At 40.3% G+C, this 18,563-nt stretch overlaps 1 protein-coding gene across 3 annotated transcripts in view; it reads right to left on the reverse strand.

Annotated features, from left to right (window-relative positions):
- MAML3 (mastermind like transcriptional coactivator 3) overlaps positions 1-18,563 on the reverse strand; it is a 201,127-nt gene that overhangs the window by 44,848 nt on the left and 137,716 nt on the right. For all 3 annotated transcript variants that reach the window (XM_072119437.1, XM_072119436.1, XM_072119438.1), the window contains exon 2: positions 16,753-18,255. In XM_072119437.1, the coding sequence (XP_071975538.1) occupies positions 16,753-18,255 (1,503 nt within the window). The remainder of the gene's footprint in view (positions 1-16,752; positions 18,256-18,563) is intronic.

Genomic DNA, 18,563 nt, shown 5'->3' on the forward strand with positions numbered 1-18,563 from the left:
ATTACACACAGCCGTCTGCTTTGCAGTGCAGCCATGCAAAATGAAGATACAGTGCAGCTTTTGGGACCGAGGGTGAGGGAGAAGTTTTAAGCATGTAAGGTGCGTGCATTGTTATACAAGTGACCAAGCGCCCTGTGTCAGGGGCCTGGAAGCGCCAAATGGGCCATTTGCCTAGTGTATAAATCAATTTTTTTGAACGAAACTGCGGATTTCTGTGCCTTATCAAGACCATCTCCAGCATCAGCGTACCTACCCCTGTGTAAAGGTGTGTTTGGGTCAGAATAACCATTTTGAAATGGTACAATGCACGTGGAATGGAAGATCTCGTCAGTAACGGCACTGCGACATCCAAAAGCCACTAGCAAACTGGAGGTAAACTTGTACTATTTTATTTGATCACTACGCGTTTCGGACCCGGTCCGGAGCCTTCCTCAGGTGTGAAAGACCCATTGACATTTTGAAATGGTAGATTTCCTTTAACAATAAAGTGCCAGTGCATTCTGATAACAGACTTCAACTAGTATACATATACATCCTTAATCTAGCAGCTTCTGGCCACATTCTTATAGGCATAAATTCATTACTTACCCATGGTCTGCAATTCACCCCGTGTCTTACTACATTGACAAACTCCACATGACAGACACAAAAATGACCTAGCACAGCCTAATTGACAAACTCCCCGACATACATTTCGATACGAACCTTTGTAGGCAAGTATTATCAGCTGCTGTTTGTATTTGCACATATTGGAGTGTAATGAATTCATAAGATCCCCTTTTTAAGTATTAACTACTACTGCCCATGTATGTACTCTGTATGTACCATGATGTAATTTTGTGTCCCTTTGTGATGTTCTCACATTTTCTTAAAGTTGATTTCTCATTTTTTACAACAATTAAATGTTTTAATGAAGATACTTTCATATCAATACTACATTGTGATTTGAGTAGGTTTAGTCTCTACTGTAGGCATTCGTTTAAATATGGCCAATTAAAAGTCTAGATAAAATCAGACTTAGATGGAAGGATTATTTGTATAAAATGGTAAAATATTAAAAACATACAATGTAAATGTAAAAAACATACAATTTCTCTCATTATATTTGTGAACTCAAATTTGGTGTTACTAAAAATAATAAAATATGTGTGTTGGCATTTACAATGAATCTTCATATTTAGGCTTCCTGCACATAGGATGTGTAGTTTCACGTGGATCGTTGTTTTGTGGCTGCTCACTTGCTGATGACAAACAGGAATAGGACGTGCTCTATCTTTTGCTTTTCTGGTAGTCGGCTCATGCACAGGGCAGTGAAATCCACAACCTTGAGGCGCGCGTGTGCCGGAGAGCTCGGTGACGTCACCGCCAAGTGAGGTGCGCTGAGTTATAAGTTAATATAACTTATAAATCTGCAATAGGGGCTTTGTTCCCCTAACAAAAATATGCTCTGACACCAGCTCACCCTGAGCTGGTGCCATGTATATGTGTTTCCATTAATGGTCATTAATATCAATTTGATTCTATGCCATGAAGCACAAATGATCAAGTGAGAAACTTATGACCAGACATTTCTATTTTTATTCCTACCATTTTTTAGACTAAAGTAATTAAAGCCAAGATTCAGAAGCACAAGATAAATCCTAAGACTTTAAAGCATTGGTGTCTGTAGGCTGGATCATGTGGCATGTCATTGCTGTACTAGAATATAGCTCTACTAGGATTATTATACCTATAACAATAAATAATAAAGTAGAACTGTATAAAATTACTAAAACTCCATAAAGGTCAATCTTTTTTTCATTCAACTATTTAACTGAGGACAAACTACATAGAAATAAAATATAAGAAATGTAATGAACTACAAGGATCATGATGGCTGTTGTAAAATTGTGTGACCTCCGTACAAGATCTCAGATAAAAAATATTATGCAAATGTTCAAAATCAAAAACAAAACAAAAGTGAGAGATAATGCAGTATTAACACATATACAGACACACAAACAAGATAAAACATGGTCCAATGAGACAAAAGCAAAGTGAAAAGTTGGGAATAAGGGTAAAGTTACACAATCCACAGATGAAAATATCAGTAACACGGAACGGATCTGAACAGGTATTAAGGTCATAGAGACCCCAGAGGCTTGTAACCCTGCTCAAAACCAGTGCCGATCGCAAGTCTTATCATAGCAGTCATGTGTATTATTACATGAGGTGGTCAGGCGCACCAGGTAGCGCACCTCTGCAATAACAACGGGTCTAAGGGAATACAAAGTGGTCGAAGACTGCATATTCCTCTAGAATTGTTGGGCTGGTGGGCATATCCACAGCATATGCGGGAGTATGCCCCTGGTCTCCTCCATCTGTAACAAAGACCAGGTGAGTCTGGGAACAGTTTGTGCTATAGGAAAGGCATATGATACCAGCGCATTAGCAATTTATACTGATTCTCCTTATAATAAACACATAGTAACATTTTTGTTCTCCAGTCACAGATTGAGACCTAATAACCCATGGAGTCTTCTATGATTGTCTCACAAGGTCACCAGGTTTGGGTGTCATTCATAATACTGTGACGCATGTGTGGTATTCTTACACAGATGCTCAAGCTCTGAAGGAACTGAGACTATATCTTTACCTGTCAGTGTCTGCAAGAGATGACAGAATTGTATTTACTGGTAGTGGCTACAACACGGCATCCACTTTGAGTAAGCCCTGGGGATCGATCAAGTTAGTATCCTCCTTAATAATATTTACTCAGGTCAGGAACTGCTACTGGTAGGTTTCCCATCAACCTAACAGCCAAAATTGCTGCTTTTGGTTTGCTGTTAGGCTTATGAGCTTATTTAAAATGAAAGATAGGTGTCTGCAGGCTCTTAAGTTATTCTTTTAGAATAGAGATCAATAGGGTTTCAATAAGATACATCAATTTAGGGATGACAGTCGTCTTGACTCCCGAAACACAGGGCAATGAGAGGGCATTCCATTTACTCATTAAATCTTTTTCTTCTCCAAACAGTCTAATAAAGTTCTGAGAATACGGCGAGTAGATGTGAGATAAACACCCAGGTACTTCAGTGCAATATTTTGCTAGTAATAACTATACTTGCCTTTATATCAGATTTCTGTATTTACCTTATATCCAGACAAGCTACCAAACTTTTCTAAAACGGCCTGTCAGTTTACAAGGAAATTGTGTGGATAGGTGAGCAAAAAGGGACAATTTAAACTCCGACCACCCACTCTAACATAATGGCCCACATTTATCAAGCCGTCTGCGCCAGTATGCTTGCACATATATTTATGAAGAGTTTGCACCAGTATTGTGTTGCAGCTGTGCTTTGCACCCTGTGACACAATACTGGGCACTTAAAGGGGTGTTCCAGTGCGTAACAGGTCTATCCTATAATGGTCATATCAATCTCTAAAGTACTGTAAGCTCACTGTAAAATATGAGTAGTGCCTTCCCATAACAACCTTGCCAACAATGTATTAACCTTGTTAGCCCATTCAGAAAAAAGTAGAACATGAGCTTTTCTGCCATTCTCTCAACTTTGCTCCAACCTTCAGAATCTGATGAAGTTCATTTATGTTATTGTGATACTTTAGAAGCTTGGATACGGTGAGTCAAGGTGCTATCACCACCAATAATTGCAGAAACAATAAGTAATTGGCTCTCCTACATAAGACATACTCTCATTACTAAGAGTGTCTTTACCTCTATCACTGCTGATGGGGGTACAAGATTCAGCTATAAGCCTATACCACTTCCTCACCCCCCCCCCGCCCATTACACTACACCAGTGGTTCTTAACCTTGTTTGAGGTACCGAACCCAGCAATTTCGTATGCACATTCACCGAACCCTTCTTTAGTGGTAAATTAAATATGCGTGTGCCTTGACCTCCGTGGCAGAGGCTATGACGAATCCCAGAGCCCAGACTCACCGAGCCCCTAGCGTTCGATAGAACCACTGCACTATACCCATCCAAATTTTCAGAATTTACAATTATTCTTTAATATATCTTTATAGTAGTTACAAATTTGTTTTTCTGATGCACATCTACCAAATCTACTGGAAAGAGACTGGAAACAAACGAAACAGATAATGTTTTGGTAGATTATATTGTAATCATATAATTCAATGTTTTTTTTTTTAAGTTTTAAAGTTATCCCATATTCCCCCTCTATGAAAGCCTATATTAGATGATAAATGTACAACTTCATCAGTTGCAAAGAAGGATTCCACATTGTTATAACTTAACTGATTTTAGACAACATTTACAAAATATTTCAGACATTTTATACAACTATGCCTCTGCATAACAGAAGAAAACAAATATGAATAATTGCATTGTTTTGAGAGACTATTTAGAATGTATATTGATCATCTATTCTGGTTCACAGTGAGAATGCCTAAGTGTGAACGTATTATATGAGAGTGCTACTAATCAGAAACATACTGGAGGTATACCTGGTACGCCTTCGTGAATATTATCACCAATGCGGTCTGCCAGTTCATGTTAGGTACGTGACTGTAAGATCGTTTCAGTCTCTTTATGCTTATTCTCTCCTGTGAGCAACATTTTCTGTCCAAATCAATCTCATCACCTAGGATGTCAAGACCTAGTAGTCTGCCAGCATTATGCCAATGATCCCTGGCTGACAGCACTGGGAAATGCACCAAACTCTCCTGCTTGAGTTTGATGCAGTTGGCCTGCCAACTCTCTGCTAAGCCAATGCACAGGCTCTCATTTCCTTGCCTCAAGATGTTCTTCTGGCACAAAGACAAGACTAACGTTAGTGCACAACTTCTAGGTCAGACAAGATCCTGAACTACAGCATCATTTAGAGTTAACATTTCTTCTCTAATGTGGTGTTAGCTGTGTATTTCACAGCAAATGCAGGAAAAAATGCAAATTTGTCATTGTCACAGCTGGTGAATAAACAAACCTATACTATCTCATACACTCTACAAACAGCACCCAGACCTAATCTGATATACAGAAGCCAAGCCATGATTCATCATATAAATATCTACTAGAAAAACCTTTTGCTCTTACAAAATGTATGTGTTCATAGCTATCACTAGTTTTCAAGTGGAAACAATTTGTTCACATGGTAGAAAGTCCATGGTTCTGATATGTCAAAGGTCCAGAACAATAGACAGTTAAAGAGGACCTGTCACCCCCGAAAAATACCCCCACCAAATTAGGTCCCCCTAATCCTGTCCCCAGACCCTTTATATTTATTGAATTTTTATTAAAATGTGTGTGTGCATACTTAGTTTTAAATGATCCGACCTCTTATCAAATAAGATCGTCGTACAGGTCCCCCAGCAGTCGGCCATATTCATGAGGGGGCCAGCTGACACACCCCCTCCACACCCCTGTCAGTCAGGGACATGTAAGAATCGCCGGCAGCAGCGCATGTATTGCACAATTTCTGCCGGCTCTATGCGATGGGGAGCGCTAACAGCGGCTGCAGAGGGGCTTATTCACAGAATGTTCAACCAGTACTGTGAATAAGCCCCTCTGCAGCCGCTGGCCCCCTCATGAATATGGCCGACTGCTAGGGGACCTGTACGGTTTAATAAGAGGTCGGACCGTTTAAAACTAAGTATGTACACACACATTTGAATAAAAATTTAATAAATATAAAGGAGCAGGGGACAGGATTAGGGGGAACTAATTTGGTGGGGGTATTTTTCGGTGGTGACAGGTCCTCTTTAAGTTTCCCTTAATAACAGATACAAAGGGAAGACTTCTTTTTAAAATATGCCCAAAAATAAACAGAACTTTTTTAAACACCTGAATTCTGGAGTACAGGGGTGGATAACTCCCCCATAGCGCCTGTTATTTCCTCTTCTACGGTCAGTCGGCAGGAGGTGGTGTATGCTATCTATGTATTAAACTACACAATTCTTCTTCAGATGCTGCGGTGGTATAAAGAAACAAATATAGTTGGTGTGCAGTGCTGTTTTGTCTGCACTGCCTCCCAGGGTTTCATTAATATGGTAATAATATCCTAACAATGTGCTTGCTGGCCATGGCCGCCTATTCCAGGCTATTCCAGCTGCTAAGTCTGCAGGTGACACTTCATAAGCTGCACCCCAGGAAATGCAGGCAGCATCATTCAGATACATCATTGACAAGTGCCTCTAGCCATGGGACAGCTACACAAGAGGGAAGCAGGTGAAAGCACTGGGTTCTCCACACGTTATTCTTTTCATATATTACTCACAAGCTATGGATAACATAGTGCAAGCCTTGTGAAGCCATATATCCACAGCCCGTTAAACTGTCTTGAGAGCATAAAGTATTTTGCAAATGAAAGGACTAAAAATAAAAGTGCAAAAACAATCAAATGTACTTTTGCATTAAAGATAAATAGTTGGCAAATAGCTTTAACACCTTCATATACAGCAGTACTGGCACATTTGTAGGAGTCAAATAAAATAAGAGGTTAAAAACTTGTGCCCTTTCGTTACTTAAAGGGGTTGTCAAGCCTCTTAATTGTTTTGTCCAAAAGCTTAACCTGTCCAGAAAACAGCCCTACGACAACCAGACTTGGCGTAGTCTGTAAGACTAGGTAAGTGGTGGTGAACTAACCATTCGGCACCCTGCGGGCTAGGTGCTGCCTACAGCTGATGTATAACCCTGCTAACAGACCCTGAGAGACCCTGCAAGGTGAAAGGGAAAACCTCCTTGTCTAGCAGCTGTTGGATGGTGGAGAGGGAAGGAAACAGGAAGTCAGAGATAGACCAGTGTTCACACTAGTACACAGAAAAACATCGAGCAAACCGTCACAAAATAGCAAAGCCAGATAAAACGGGGTCAAAACAAAGATGGTGGCAAGGCACAGAATTGTATTGCGAGAGAATGGTCGAATAAACAAAACTGAGGGGGACAAAGAACTGCAAAGATATGGCAATAGCAAAGACAAAGAGTAGGACTGCAATAACCAGCAACCTCTGATGAAACTGGGCAGCATATAAAGGAAGTACTGGATGTCGCCCCTGGCAACTGACTGGTTCAGCTGTCCACCACTCAAATGAACTCAAACTCACACCCAGCTTTTCCCAAGAAAAATATCCCGAAAGGTAGCTGTCAATCACAAGCAAGAAGCCAGGAACCTGATCCCATTCGGAGCAATTCAGCAAATTCTAACAGTTACTCTCATCTTTCCAATCCCGCACTATTCTTGTGTTGCCACTCTCTGGGTTATTTGACAGTTCCTGTATTCTACTCTCTATTTATGACACTTTGTAACATAGGATGTGTGAGAACTGTGGTCAGAACCACTGTCGTTCTAAACTTTCACATTAAAATTTCAACTTAAATGGCATTGAGTCTGCTTTCTCTAAAGTAAAGTGAATAAAGTAATTTAGCTTTCATGATTTATGGACTGCAATTTAGAGGGCATGTATAAAAGGCAAAATATAGTTTCTAGCTGCCTTCATGTCACCCAAGATAATTATTGATCATGGATAGGAAGCTCAAAATCTAACAATTACAGTGTACAACCCCAGCTTATTAACATACAAATCCAACATGATTAAAAACTGTAAATCAAAACTAAAATGAGCTTTTTGTTTTCCGCACATTACATTTTATGGAAGATGTTTTCCTCTGAAGAAAGAGATACAAATTAGCATCTGAAAGTGCATTAGATAATTAGAATGGAATCATCTTTATACAGAATATATAGTATGAGAATAAAACAAGCTAATAAAGATAAAGTATATTGTATATACAAGATGACATTGTGACAACATGCTTCAAGTAGGAATTGTTTTGTTAATTTCTAAAAATCTACAGAAATATTAAAAAAACAGTAAATGGGATATTACACAAATGAATGTTATTTACAATTTGATAAATGTAATGGATGGTCAGTGAAACTATATTACATTATATTACAATTAATTACATCAGAAAAGTTCTGTCTATAACCCTCATCTACACTTAAAAGGAATCTGTCACCAGATTTTCACTAATAAGCCTAATGACAGGTTCCCATAGCCCTATGCCAGTGATGGGCAACCTTTTGAACTTGGTGTGTCAAAATTCGCCAAAAAACCATCCATAACTCGGGTGGTGTGTCACCTTTAGAAAAAAAACCCTTATTTGTGATATTTAGAGTTTAAATAACAAATATGTATAGTTATTTAACTTACCTGCTTAGTGACTTCTTTGTTAATCTGTCAGTTGGTTTCTTTTGTTGGTCTTACTGTTATTTAACTTGTGTGGGGTGCCATGAACTAAGATAAGTGAGGGGGAGGGGGAATTATTCCAGTGATGGCGAACCTGTGGCAGTCCAGCAACAGCTAGTTTTAAGGACATTTGTGTCCTGAGAAGTGCCCCGCAAAGCAGTGTACATCACTGCTCAATAAATTAACTTACCTAACTGGCACAGGCTCCAATGACACCACGGACCTCCGTTACTCCTCTTCAGGCCGCTTCAGCTCCTGTGTAGATGTTCCCGCGGAGGCACAGCATAGGTTTCATCTTTGCAAGCTGGGACTGCTCCACTCTGGAGTCATTGGGCGGCCTCCGCAAAGCAGGACTGGAGGACAGGAGCAGAAGCTGCGATCTCTCTGACTGAGATGCAGCCGCTCGGTGCAGACCACATCACCGACCGACGGCCTGACCGGCCCCAGGAAACTGCACTACAGCAATTTTTCTCCAGCAGCTGTGTATCACTGAAAATGGCTACGTATGCCAGTGCTGACACGCGTGTCATAGGTTGGCCATCACTGCCCTATGCTGACTATTGCCCACACTTTAGCTAAAAAAAATGCATACTACCTACCCTCAGAGAATGAACTTTGTAAGCCTAATGGGTAGAACTTGGGAAATAATGTGAATGACTGAAAATTTGGATCATTATGTGAATGATTATGGGAGTTTTTCTTCTAGTTCTTCACATCTATAAACCACTTTCTGGACCATCCATCTTGTTACTATTCTCAGTGTTCTGGGTACAAGAAATGCAACTTTTTGTATCTTATTTAAGGGTAATAAAAATATGCCGAAGATACTCCAAAAAATTAATGTTTAGCACCAATGATAACATTTTTATCCTCCACATTGTTGGCAGGAGAAGCAATGAGGAGATTAGATGGGAGTCTATAGTTCGATGCCACCAAACCTTACTTGTCATTCCAGGTAAATATACTAAGAATTTTGCAGAATAGTTGCTATTGTTGCTACCTGAAATACAGTCCTGCTCACACTTTGCCTATAACTTTCATTATGTCAAGTAGTTTCTTTGCTATCCTCCTCAGTTTAGCCTGTACCTGCAGTAGTGGCCTTTCCTGGCTGAGCAGCTTATGTCTGTGAGACTGTAGAGTATTTACACTAAAAACAGGAAGGATTGTAAATGCTGGAGGGAAGGGGCTGCTGCTCCCCGCTCACTCTGTTAGGAGGGGGAAGTCATGTGATGCTTCTCTGTGTAGCTAGCAAGGGAGCCTTGTGTCTGATGCTCTATGGATGTTCACTATCAGTCCCTGCATCTTATTATGGGATTCTGTAGAACTTTCTCTGTTTGGCTCTGCACCTCAGTCATATACTCTTCTGCAACATTCCTTCCCCCAGCCTCTGCTTTCCAGACACTATCTACACAGCAGGAAAGCTGTTATACCTTAGTGCTCTCACAACAAAGATCATACATTTCATGTAACTATTTCACATCTGGTTTCTACTACTGATTACAGGCTGCATACTTATCCCTGTGATGAAAGGTGCCAGGATAGTCACTATATAGAAACTGTATGTACACACATACATGAAGTGTTTCAGTGAATTTACTTTCAGGAATCTTACTGGATTTGTTGCTACATAACTTCATGAGAGAACAGAAAGCATAATGGGTTGTGATGGCTTATATCTGACTAAGCTTTAGGGCAAAGATCGGAAGAAGCTACACTCCGCCCATTTCATTACTTCTGAGAAAAATTTCTTTGAAGTAGTTTAGTACAGAAAAATGCCATAACTCTAGAAAGAAAAAACTGGGCATCATTTGTAAAGTGCTATGGAATATGATGCCGCTTTACAAGTAAAGATTATTAGTATTCTGGGAGAAATAATTATGAAATTGGAGTTACACTTTATCGGAGTTTTCTCGTGGTCTGCGGGGGTTGCATCACTGAGACCTCCACCAATCTACAGGTTAGGCCCTATCCTTTAATCAGTGGTTTTAGCTTACAAGCATTGTCTATTGAAGCATAGGGATGGCAAAAAATTATCTGAAATAATAACTAGAAAATACTACAAGCAACCAAATAACCTGCGGAAAAAAACCTGGGAACCTGTCATCAGCAATTGACATAATAAACCACTAACAGAACATTGACAAGCAGCATAACACCTTTTAAATTGTTTCTTTCAAGGCCCAGGGTGGTGGCATCATCCAGAAAATCTACTTTGAAGTGAGATGTAAATTGGTTGTATAAAGGAGGAGGAGAGTTTAAAAACTTAAATCAAGGTGGGGAGCTCTTAACATCTACTCCTATGTGATTGGTATCATGCATTGGATCTGGTTATTGATGCCTCTGGATGCTGGACCATCAATTACAGTGCAGGGGGCGTTCTTAGGAACAGAACGCTCGACATTTGTGTTAAAATCTCCACCTTCTTGACTTTATACAACCAGTTTACTCCTCTCTTCAAAGTGGATTTTCTGGATGATGCCAGCACACTGGAAGGTGTTCAGCTGCTTGACAACATACTGGTGGTGTTTTTTTAGGTAATTTTTGCTGACAGGTTCCCTATAAAAGGGAAGGGGGTGATGCTAAAATTGTCAGCCTAATCTTATTAACAAATTTTCTAATTAAAAAAAAAAATAAGACAATAGGAAAATATCCCAGAACTGTAGCATAATTCGCTTAAAAACATGCTAATATATGTAAGGTTAGCCTATACTGAGTATTTATCATCCAGCATGACACGGTGATAAATCTTTGGATTGTCTAATTTGTTCATACTATTAGTAACTCTGTTCCAATACACTTGAAACACAACTAAAGGAATAATAAACAAGAAATCTAATCTCTGATATAAATTATCATTTACAAGAGATTGAATATATCTATATTGTTGTGAATCCGCCCATTTCTTCCAACTGAAACCTTTAAAATGCTAATTGTTGCTCTGATTCATTCTCGACTAGACTACGGTAACTCCCTACTACTTGGTCTTCCACTAACCTATCTCCGCTCCCTATCTTACTGTAAAGCCAAGCTTATCTTTCCGTACACGGATGCCTCCAGTTTGTGACAGTCACTGCACTGGTTGCCCATTTCCTACTAGCTCTGCACAATGCTGCAACTCCCTACCTCCCTTCTACCATCTCAGTCTATAGCCCAACCCATACTCTTCGATCTAACTTAATTCGAACCTACCATGCACCTCTCCAGGTCTTCACCCAAGCTGCACCAATTCTCTGGAATGCCCTTCCCCAGACTATGCAACTAATAGCCAATCTCCACGGTTTAAAACCCATATCTTTAGGCAAGCCTATCACACTTGCATGAAATTTCAACTCTCTTTAATAACCTATCTTATGTCCTCTTCCCAGAACGATGCCAAGCTCCAGGCAGTCACTGTCACCTTGGACTTTGTATATAAGATGGCGGCTGATGACTGCTTCAAGCAGCGTTTATGAAATTATGTTATTCTGTTCCTTTGTAAAGAATGGCTGGACCATTATACAGCTGATAAACCTCTTGTATCACCCCCTTCATCCGCATAGACAGTAAGATCTTGCGAGCAGGGCCCTCACTCCTATTGTTCCATATGACTGTTTTAATATTATATTTGTATATGTCCTCTATGAATTGTAAAGCAATATGGAATATAATGGCGCTATATAAATAAAGATTATTATTATTATTGCCCTTGAAAAACCTAATGCCTTTTTAAAGGTAATTCAGAAATGTAACACGTTTTCTAGTATGGTCGCATCTTCACCAGACAGATCCCTTGAAACGCTGGTCACCGCAGAGTATATGAAGCTAGACACATTCTTGGGACATGTCCAATTGCCCTTGACTTCGGAAGTTTGATATTATTACAGATATGCAATTACTCTTCATTATTCTTCATTAAAAAGGTCTTGGTGCTGCAATGCCATACCGAGCATTGGATGAACTTTTACCTCCCATTTTCCTAGCAACAGAATGAAAGAATGGTGGGGGCAGAAAATATTTAACTGAGCCCAAGACAGATTAATAGACAAAGAGAAATCAAGCGTTTGCTCCTGTTTCATTAAATCCTCCCAGCCTCCTCCATTTGTAGGAGCATGGGCCTGAGCCAGCAATCAAAATAACATGTCTTGAGCGGCTTGCTGAATGCAAATGATAACATCGACAATCCAGATTAACACTTCGGGTGCAAGAAAGCATTTGAAACCGATGAATTACAGAATAAGCCAGTGATCCAACAGCTTAAAATCTCTTTGGTCATAAACTGTAGCTAAAAGGCTGATACTTTCATTAATAAAAGGGGGGGGGGGATCCTGTTAAATCCTATAAAGGTTGAAATTTATAGTTTAATAAATGAGCCTAACTCTGCTCCTGGATTCCAATATCCATATCCATATATAAGTATACTGTTTAATACCTCTTAAAAGGGAACCCGTCACCATATTTTCACTAATAAGCCTAATGAGTTCCCATAGCACTATACTAACTTGTGCCCACAATTTGTAGCTAAAAATGAATAGGGGAGATTTATCATGAGGACTGTTATATTTGCTCACAGCAACCAGAGTAAAACTTTCATTTTCCAACAGCTGTTTATAAAATTATAGGTGATGATTGGTTTCCATGGGTAACCAGAACAGTTTTACCTCAGACACTTCTGATAAATCTCCCCAATAGTTACTATCCCCAGAAAATGAAGTTTGTTAGTCTCCCTGTCACCCTGAAGTAGCCGGGTCTCCCAAGGGCATGTGCTATTCATGAAAGGCAGTATCTCTCACCTCATGTCTATTCTTCCCCCAGAGTAGGGACTTGCCAGCAGCCACGATGTGAGAGAAAGACTGCCTTGAGAGACAATGCTCCTTAAGGCAGGGTGCCAGGTAGGTTTACAAACTTTATTTTTTTGGGATGGGAACTGTGCTCAGACATAAAAAAGGATACCTCCGTCTCCATGTGTATGGGTACGCTTAGCATTTACACCGGAAGCTTTTCTGTTATTAATGCAGTATTACTGTCATATATGTGTACATTAATGTGTTTAATGTGTGTTTAATGTGTTTTATTATTAATTATTAATAAAAACTATTTTATAATCCTTTCATTTCTGATTTGTAATGTGCTACGGAATGTGATAGTGCTATATAAATAAAGATGATTATTATCTATTTTCATTGATAAAAGAATGGTAATCAAACAACGGAGGAAAGATCAACCTTCACCATTATCACAAACCAATTATGCTATACATACTTAAATTCCCCCCCAAATATATGGAAATACATATCTAATGCTGCTATGACGTTACTACATAATAATAGATTTATTCAAATTTTTTTTTTTGGGAAAAATTTTGGAGCAGACTTCTCTCCATGCATCTTCTCATCTTTAATAAGAGTTCCATCTATGGTCACTTAATATGTGGCAGACCAGAAAATGCCTTGTGCTACCCGAAGACAGTAATAGATGTGAGCGGAATAAGGTGCTTCTGTTGAAACACTATTCCTTGTTCCAATTACATTTGCCTTTTGTTTGCAAGAAAATAGAAGGCACAAGCTCTTAACATGATGGAGAGCAGGTAAAGGATTGCTGAAAGCTCTGAAGCGGTCAGGATCTCTTTAGGCTTCCTGAAAGGGGTCTCTCCTGCCTTTGTTATCCCTGGACTTTGTGTTTACCGAACTGGCTATTTTTCCTGCTCAGATATACCACCAATTTAACATCCAATTATTCATATTCACAGGAAAAAAAGACTCCCCCCCCCTGCTTTTCTATTGGAGCTGTGTGCTTTCCTTCCTAAATGTAATTAATGAGGCTCATCACACATCTAGGAGCTGTAAACTCAAAGCACCAGCTCTCCTCATTGACATGTTAATGGGAGGGTCACTCGCACCTGACCTTCTCCCCGGGATGTTTATATACAACCCAATCAGCCAATAAAATGCTATACATCTGAGCTATAGAGGCTATGCCGAGCGGTCTGCAATGCACACAGTAATTTCTTTAGGAAATGTTGGCCTTTTCAAGCTTGATTAACCCATTTTTTAAGATGAATTTGTAATGGGCTGGTTAAGTAGGATTACAGGACATTATTCTTTTTAGAAAGTCTAAGGCTGTGATCATAAATAGTAGATATTCTGCTATTTCTGTGCAGCATAAACTATATTTGCCTGTTTTGCAGGGAGTGAAACCACATTTACTATGATTGTAGTATACAACATTGTAGATTTTGCTCTGAGATCTATATGGGAAGTATAGTTTTCAGAGCTCTGCTTACTCATAGACCCAGGCAGTGTGACTGGTAATCTTTGTTATCCATGGCCTCCTTCCTTCTAAAATCAACTTTTAAAATTAAGTCTGAAAGGCTCCTAGGGGTATTACCAGTGCCCCTCCATCCTGCTGATTCATAGGCTGTGATGCTTGTTCCTGATCGCAATAGTTTCAGTAGAAAAGCATCCTGAATCTGGGAGGAGGCTGACCCAGAATGCTTTTCTACTGAAACGATTGCAATCAGGAAGAAGCATCAAGTGTTTTGCATTGTTTCAATGGAAATACATCTGCGATCGGGCAAGCCCAAACTGTGATGTGCATGATGCCAAGTGCCTGCACTGTGATGTGCATGATGGCAAGTGCCTGCACTATGATGTGCATGATGCCAAGTGCCTGCACTGTGATGTGCATGATGCCAAGTGCCTGCACTGTGATGTGCATGATGCCAAGTGCCTGCACTGTTATATGCCTGATGCCAAGCGCCTGCACTGTGATGTGCATGATGCCAAGTGCCTGCACTGTGATGTGCACGATGCCAAGTGCCTGCACTGTGATGTGCATGATGCCAAGTGCCTGCACTGTTATATGCCTGATGCCAAGCGCCTGCACTGTGATGTGCATGATGCCAAGTGCCTGGACTGTGATATGCATGATGCCAAGTGCCTGCACTGTTTAGTGTATGATGCCAAGTGCCTGTACTGTGATGTGCATGATGCCAAGTGCCTGCACTGTGATGTGTATGATGCCAAGTGCCTGCACTATTATATGCCTGATGCCAAGCGTCTGCACTGTGATGTGCATGATGCCAAGTGCCTGCACTGTGATGTGCACGATGCCAAGTGCCTGCACTGTGATGTGCATGATGCCAAGTGCCTGCACTGTGATGTGCATGATGCCAAGTGCCTGCACTGTGATGTGCATGATGCCAAGTGCCTGCACTGTGATGTGCACGATGCCAAGTGCCTGCACTGTGATGCGCATGATGCCAAGTGCCTGCACTGTGATGTGCATGATGCCAAGTGCCTGCCCTGTGATGTGCATTATGCCAAGTGCCTGCACTGTGATGTGCATGATGCCTTCTTAGAGTCAAGCTAACCTTACTTTGTGTAGTGTCATTCGAAAATAAATTAATTAATAAATTAAAATTAATTAATATTATATAATATTTCTACACCAGGTAGGACCAGGCGTAGATATATACTGGCCTGGCCGGCAGATGTCTCTTGATGTATCTGGAGGTTTAGGGCACAGAAGCTAGGCCTAAAGGCACATGGCCAACTTATGTAAAAGAGTGGTCAACCCTATTAAAGGAACACTCCAGTCATAGCTGATTCATTAAATTATACCTTGTGCAGGACCAGAAGGGAGGGGCATGACTCTAGATTCTAGTAAGGTTCTAGGAATACAATGAAACTGAGTCATGATCCACCCTTCAGGCCCTGCATCATAAATTATTTAAAGAATTAGCTTTGAATGGAGTGTTTATTTAAAACACTGCACTATGTTTTCTATATATTTGGGTCCATAATGGGCTTTCGGTCACTAAATATATATGCATATAATTTAAGTACAATTGGACTAGTCATGAGTGAAAGTAATAGGCCCTTTATTATTTCTGAGGCGAGTAAAGGATAGCTTTGAGGCAAATATGTATTTTTTTTACCACATTGTTTCCACTTAGGTGAATCCGTGCTGGTCTCAAGTTTTAAAGAAGATAAATTGCTGGCAACCTCCTATGTGACCTGGGGTTACTCGCAATCACTGTCTATCTGATAAGAAACAATATCATGTTCCCTATCTCTGTCCTCTCTCATTATCTACTGGATACATAGCAGGGAAAGAAATGGGATTTCCTACCCAGGACCCATGAATAGAAGACGACCCGACAAGTCACAAAAAAAGAAAGTCTAGTGCAGATCTGATTGAGATTTTCTTTTCTGGAGAATGTTAAAAGTCTCTGGATACTTCTGTGTCTCCAGATGTACATGTACTGCAATTAGTATATGCTATGCGCAGAACTACGCCTTCGAAGATCCAGGCTCCCTATCAATAACAAGCAGCAGGGATCCTTTTCATATATTCCTGTGTTTCATGCACCAGTTTCATACTGACTACGGTATATATTTTAGACATGATCTAGTGTCTTCAAGGAGAAATCAGCAAACTACTATGTAAAGGCAACCCTCTACTGGTCAGATTGCCTCCAGAAATATTTTGGTGGTAAACTGCCCATACAGCTCATAATAGTGAGATATATCACTATACTGGATACACATATAATGAGCCTACCTGACTGTGACCCGGAAGAGATCCATAAGCCATCTGCTGATTCATAAGTCCCTTCTGCTTCATTAAAAGAAGCCGTTTCTGCTCCTCGCTCAAATGGCTCATCTGAGGCGGCATTGGTGGTTGCTGCTGTTGTTGCATGTACGGTAACATGGCATTTTTATTTTGGTTGGCAATGGGGGGCGTCATTCTTTGACTCATATCCGCATTATAGTGTGAAAGAGGTTTTGTATTACCATAGTTGAGCATGTTGGGGGTTTTGCTGATAGAGTTGGAATTTAAATTGCTGGGCTGCTGGTTTATCATGTTCATGTGGCTTTGAGGGAGGTAGTTGTTCATTGTGGTTTTCGGGGGATTATTTGCCATCGGAGGTACAATAGAATTTTGGTTGTTGAAAGTTTGGGGATACATCATTGGACTATTTGGCTTTTCAGTACCAAAGGCTCCACCATATGGGCTAGAGGGTGGTCCCACAGGCGACCAACTGGAAGGCTGGTTTGTATGTGGTTGTTGCTGTGGTGGTTGCTGCTGTGGGTGTTGCTGTTTTTGTATGAGTTTTGCACGTTGCTGTTGTTGAGCTGCCATTTGCTTGAGCTGCTCAGCTGGAGACAAGTCAGCACTTGGGAGATTCACAGTCCCACTTCCGGAACTAGAAGTTGGAGTCATAACATATCCATTACCAGGTCTTGTTGAGGTCTGACCAGGTGTGTGAGGTGGATTAGGAGTCTGTGGGGACTGGACAACACAACTTGCTGGTGATCCAGCAAGCATTAAAGTAGATGGGGCACTGGAGACTGAAGGTATGCTGGAAACAGATGATACATTAGAAAAAGAAGGACCTGATGAGGATGGTCGAACTTGAGGAGAACCCATTGAGACATGAGGGAATGGAGAGTGGGATGGATCACTCTTTACACTGGCACTTTCTTGAGGAAGGGGTGTTTGGGCTGTAGGTCTGGAGAAATCTAGCTCCTTCTTTTCCTCAAAGTCCTCATTGAATAAGTCCTGGATGTCATCCTCAGGAACTGTATTAGCAAGCTCATCAATCAATTCCTGCCATTCTTGATCATTCAGATTTATGTCAGAGAAAAGTTTATTTTGGTTAGAGAGGGAAGTGTCAGAAGTGTCTATGACTGAAGCATCATCAAGTGGTTCTTGCTTCATTTCCTTATTCAGGATATTAAAATTCTCCTCCAGTTCAGTTGCATTAGAACCATTTACGGCTAGCTTTACTTCCTGCTGGCCACCATTTTTATTTATGTCTTCTAATCCTCCTGTATGTATTACATTATTTGTAACAGGTAGATGCGGCTTCATGTCCAGCTGGTCAAGAGGTGACACGGAAGGCAGTGGCATATTTGATATATTATGAGTGTCCATACCAGCCATGTCTTTCCTTCTCCGTTTAGCAGAGGGTGAAAACCTCCCATCACAGATGCCATTCTGCTGCTCTCCATTAAGTGGTGAACGAGCACCTTCTAATTTCTTCTGCACAGCTTCTTGAAGCTAGGAAGAAAAAGAAAAGTAGATATAAATGAATTTGGATATCATATTTTTTTGAATATTGGAGAGAATCAAATTATGTTTGCATTCAAATGTATTTCCTTGTGTTTGAACACCTTAACACAGTTTAAAGATCTGTACTAAAGATTTCTAACATTATTTACAATTTCCATGACAATTGCTACAGTGTTTGGGTGCAATGTCATATTCAGTATAAAGCCTTACCATTCCCGTCAGTCCAAGAACATCATAGTAGGGAAAAACAGACACCGTATCATCTACATTATATGTGCCTTAACATGTCTGTGATC

Source organism: Engystomops pustulosus, chromosome 1, assembly GCF_040894005.1.
Source record: "Engystomops pustulosus chromosome 1, aEngPut4.maternal, whole genome shotgun sequence".
NCBI lineage: Eukaryota > Metazoa > Chordata > Amphibia > Anura > Leptodactylidae > Engystomops > Engystomops pustulosus.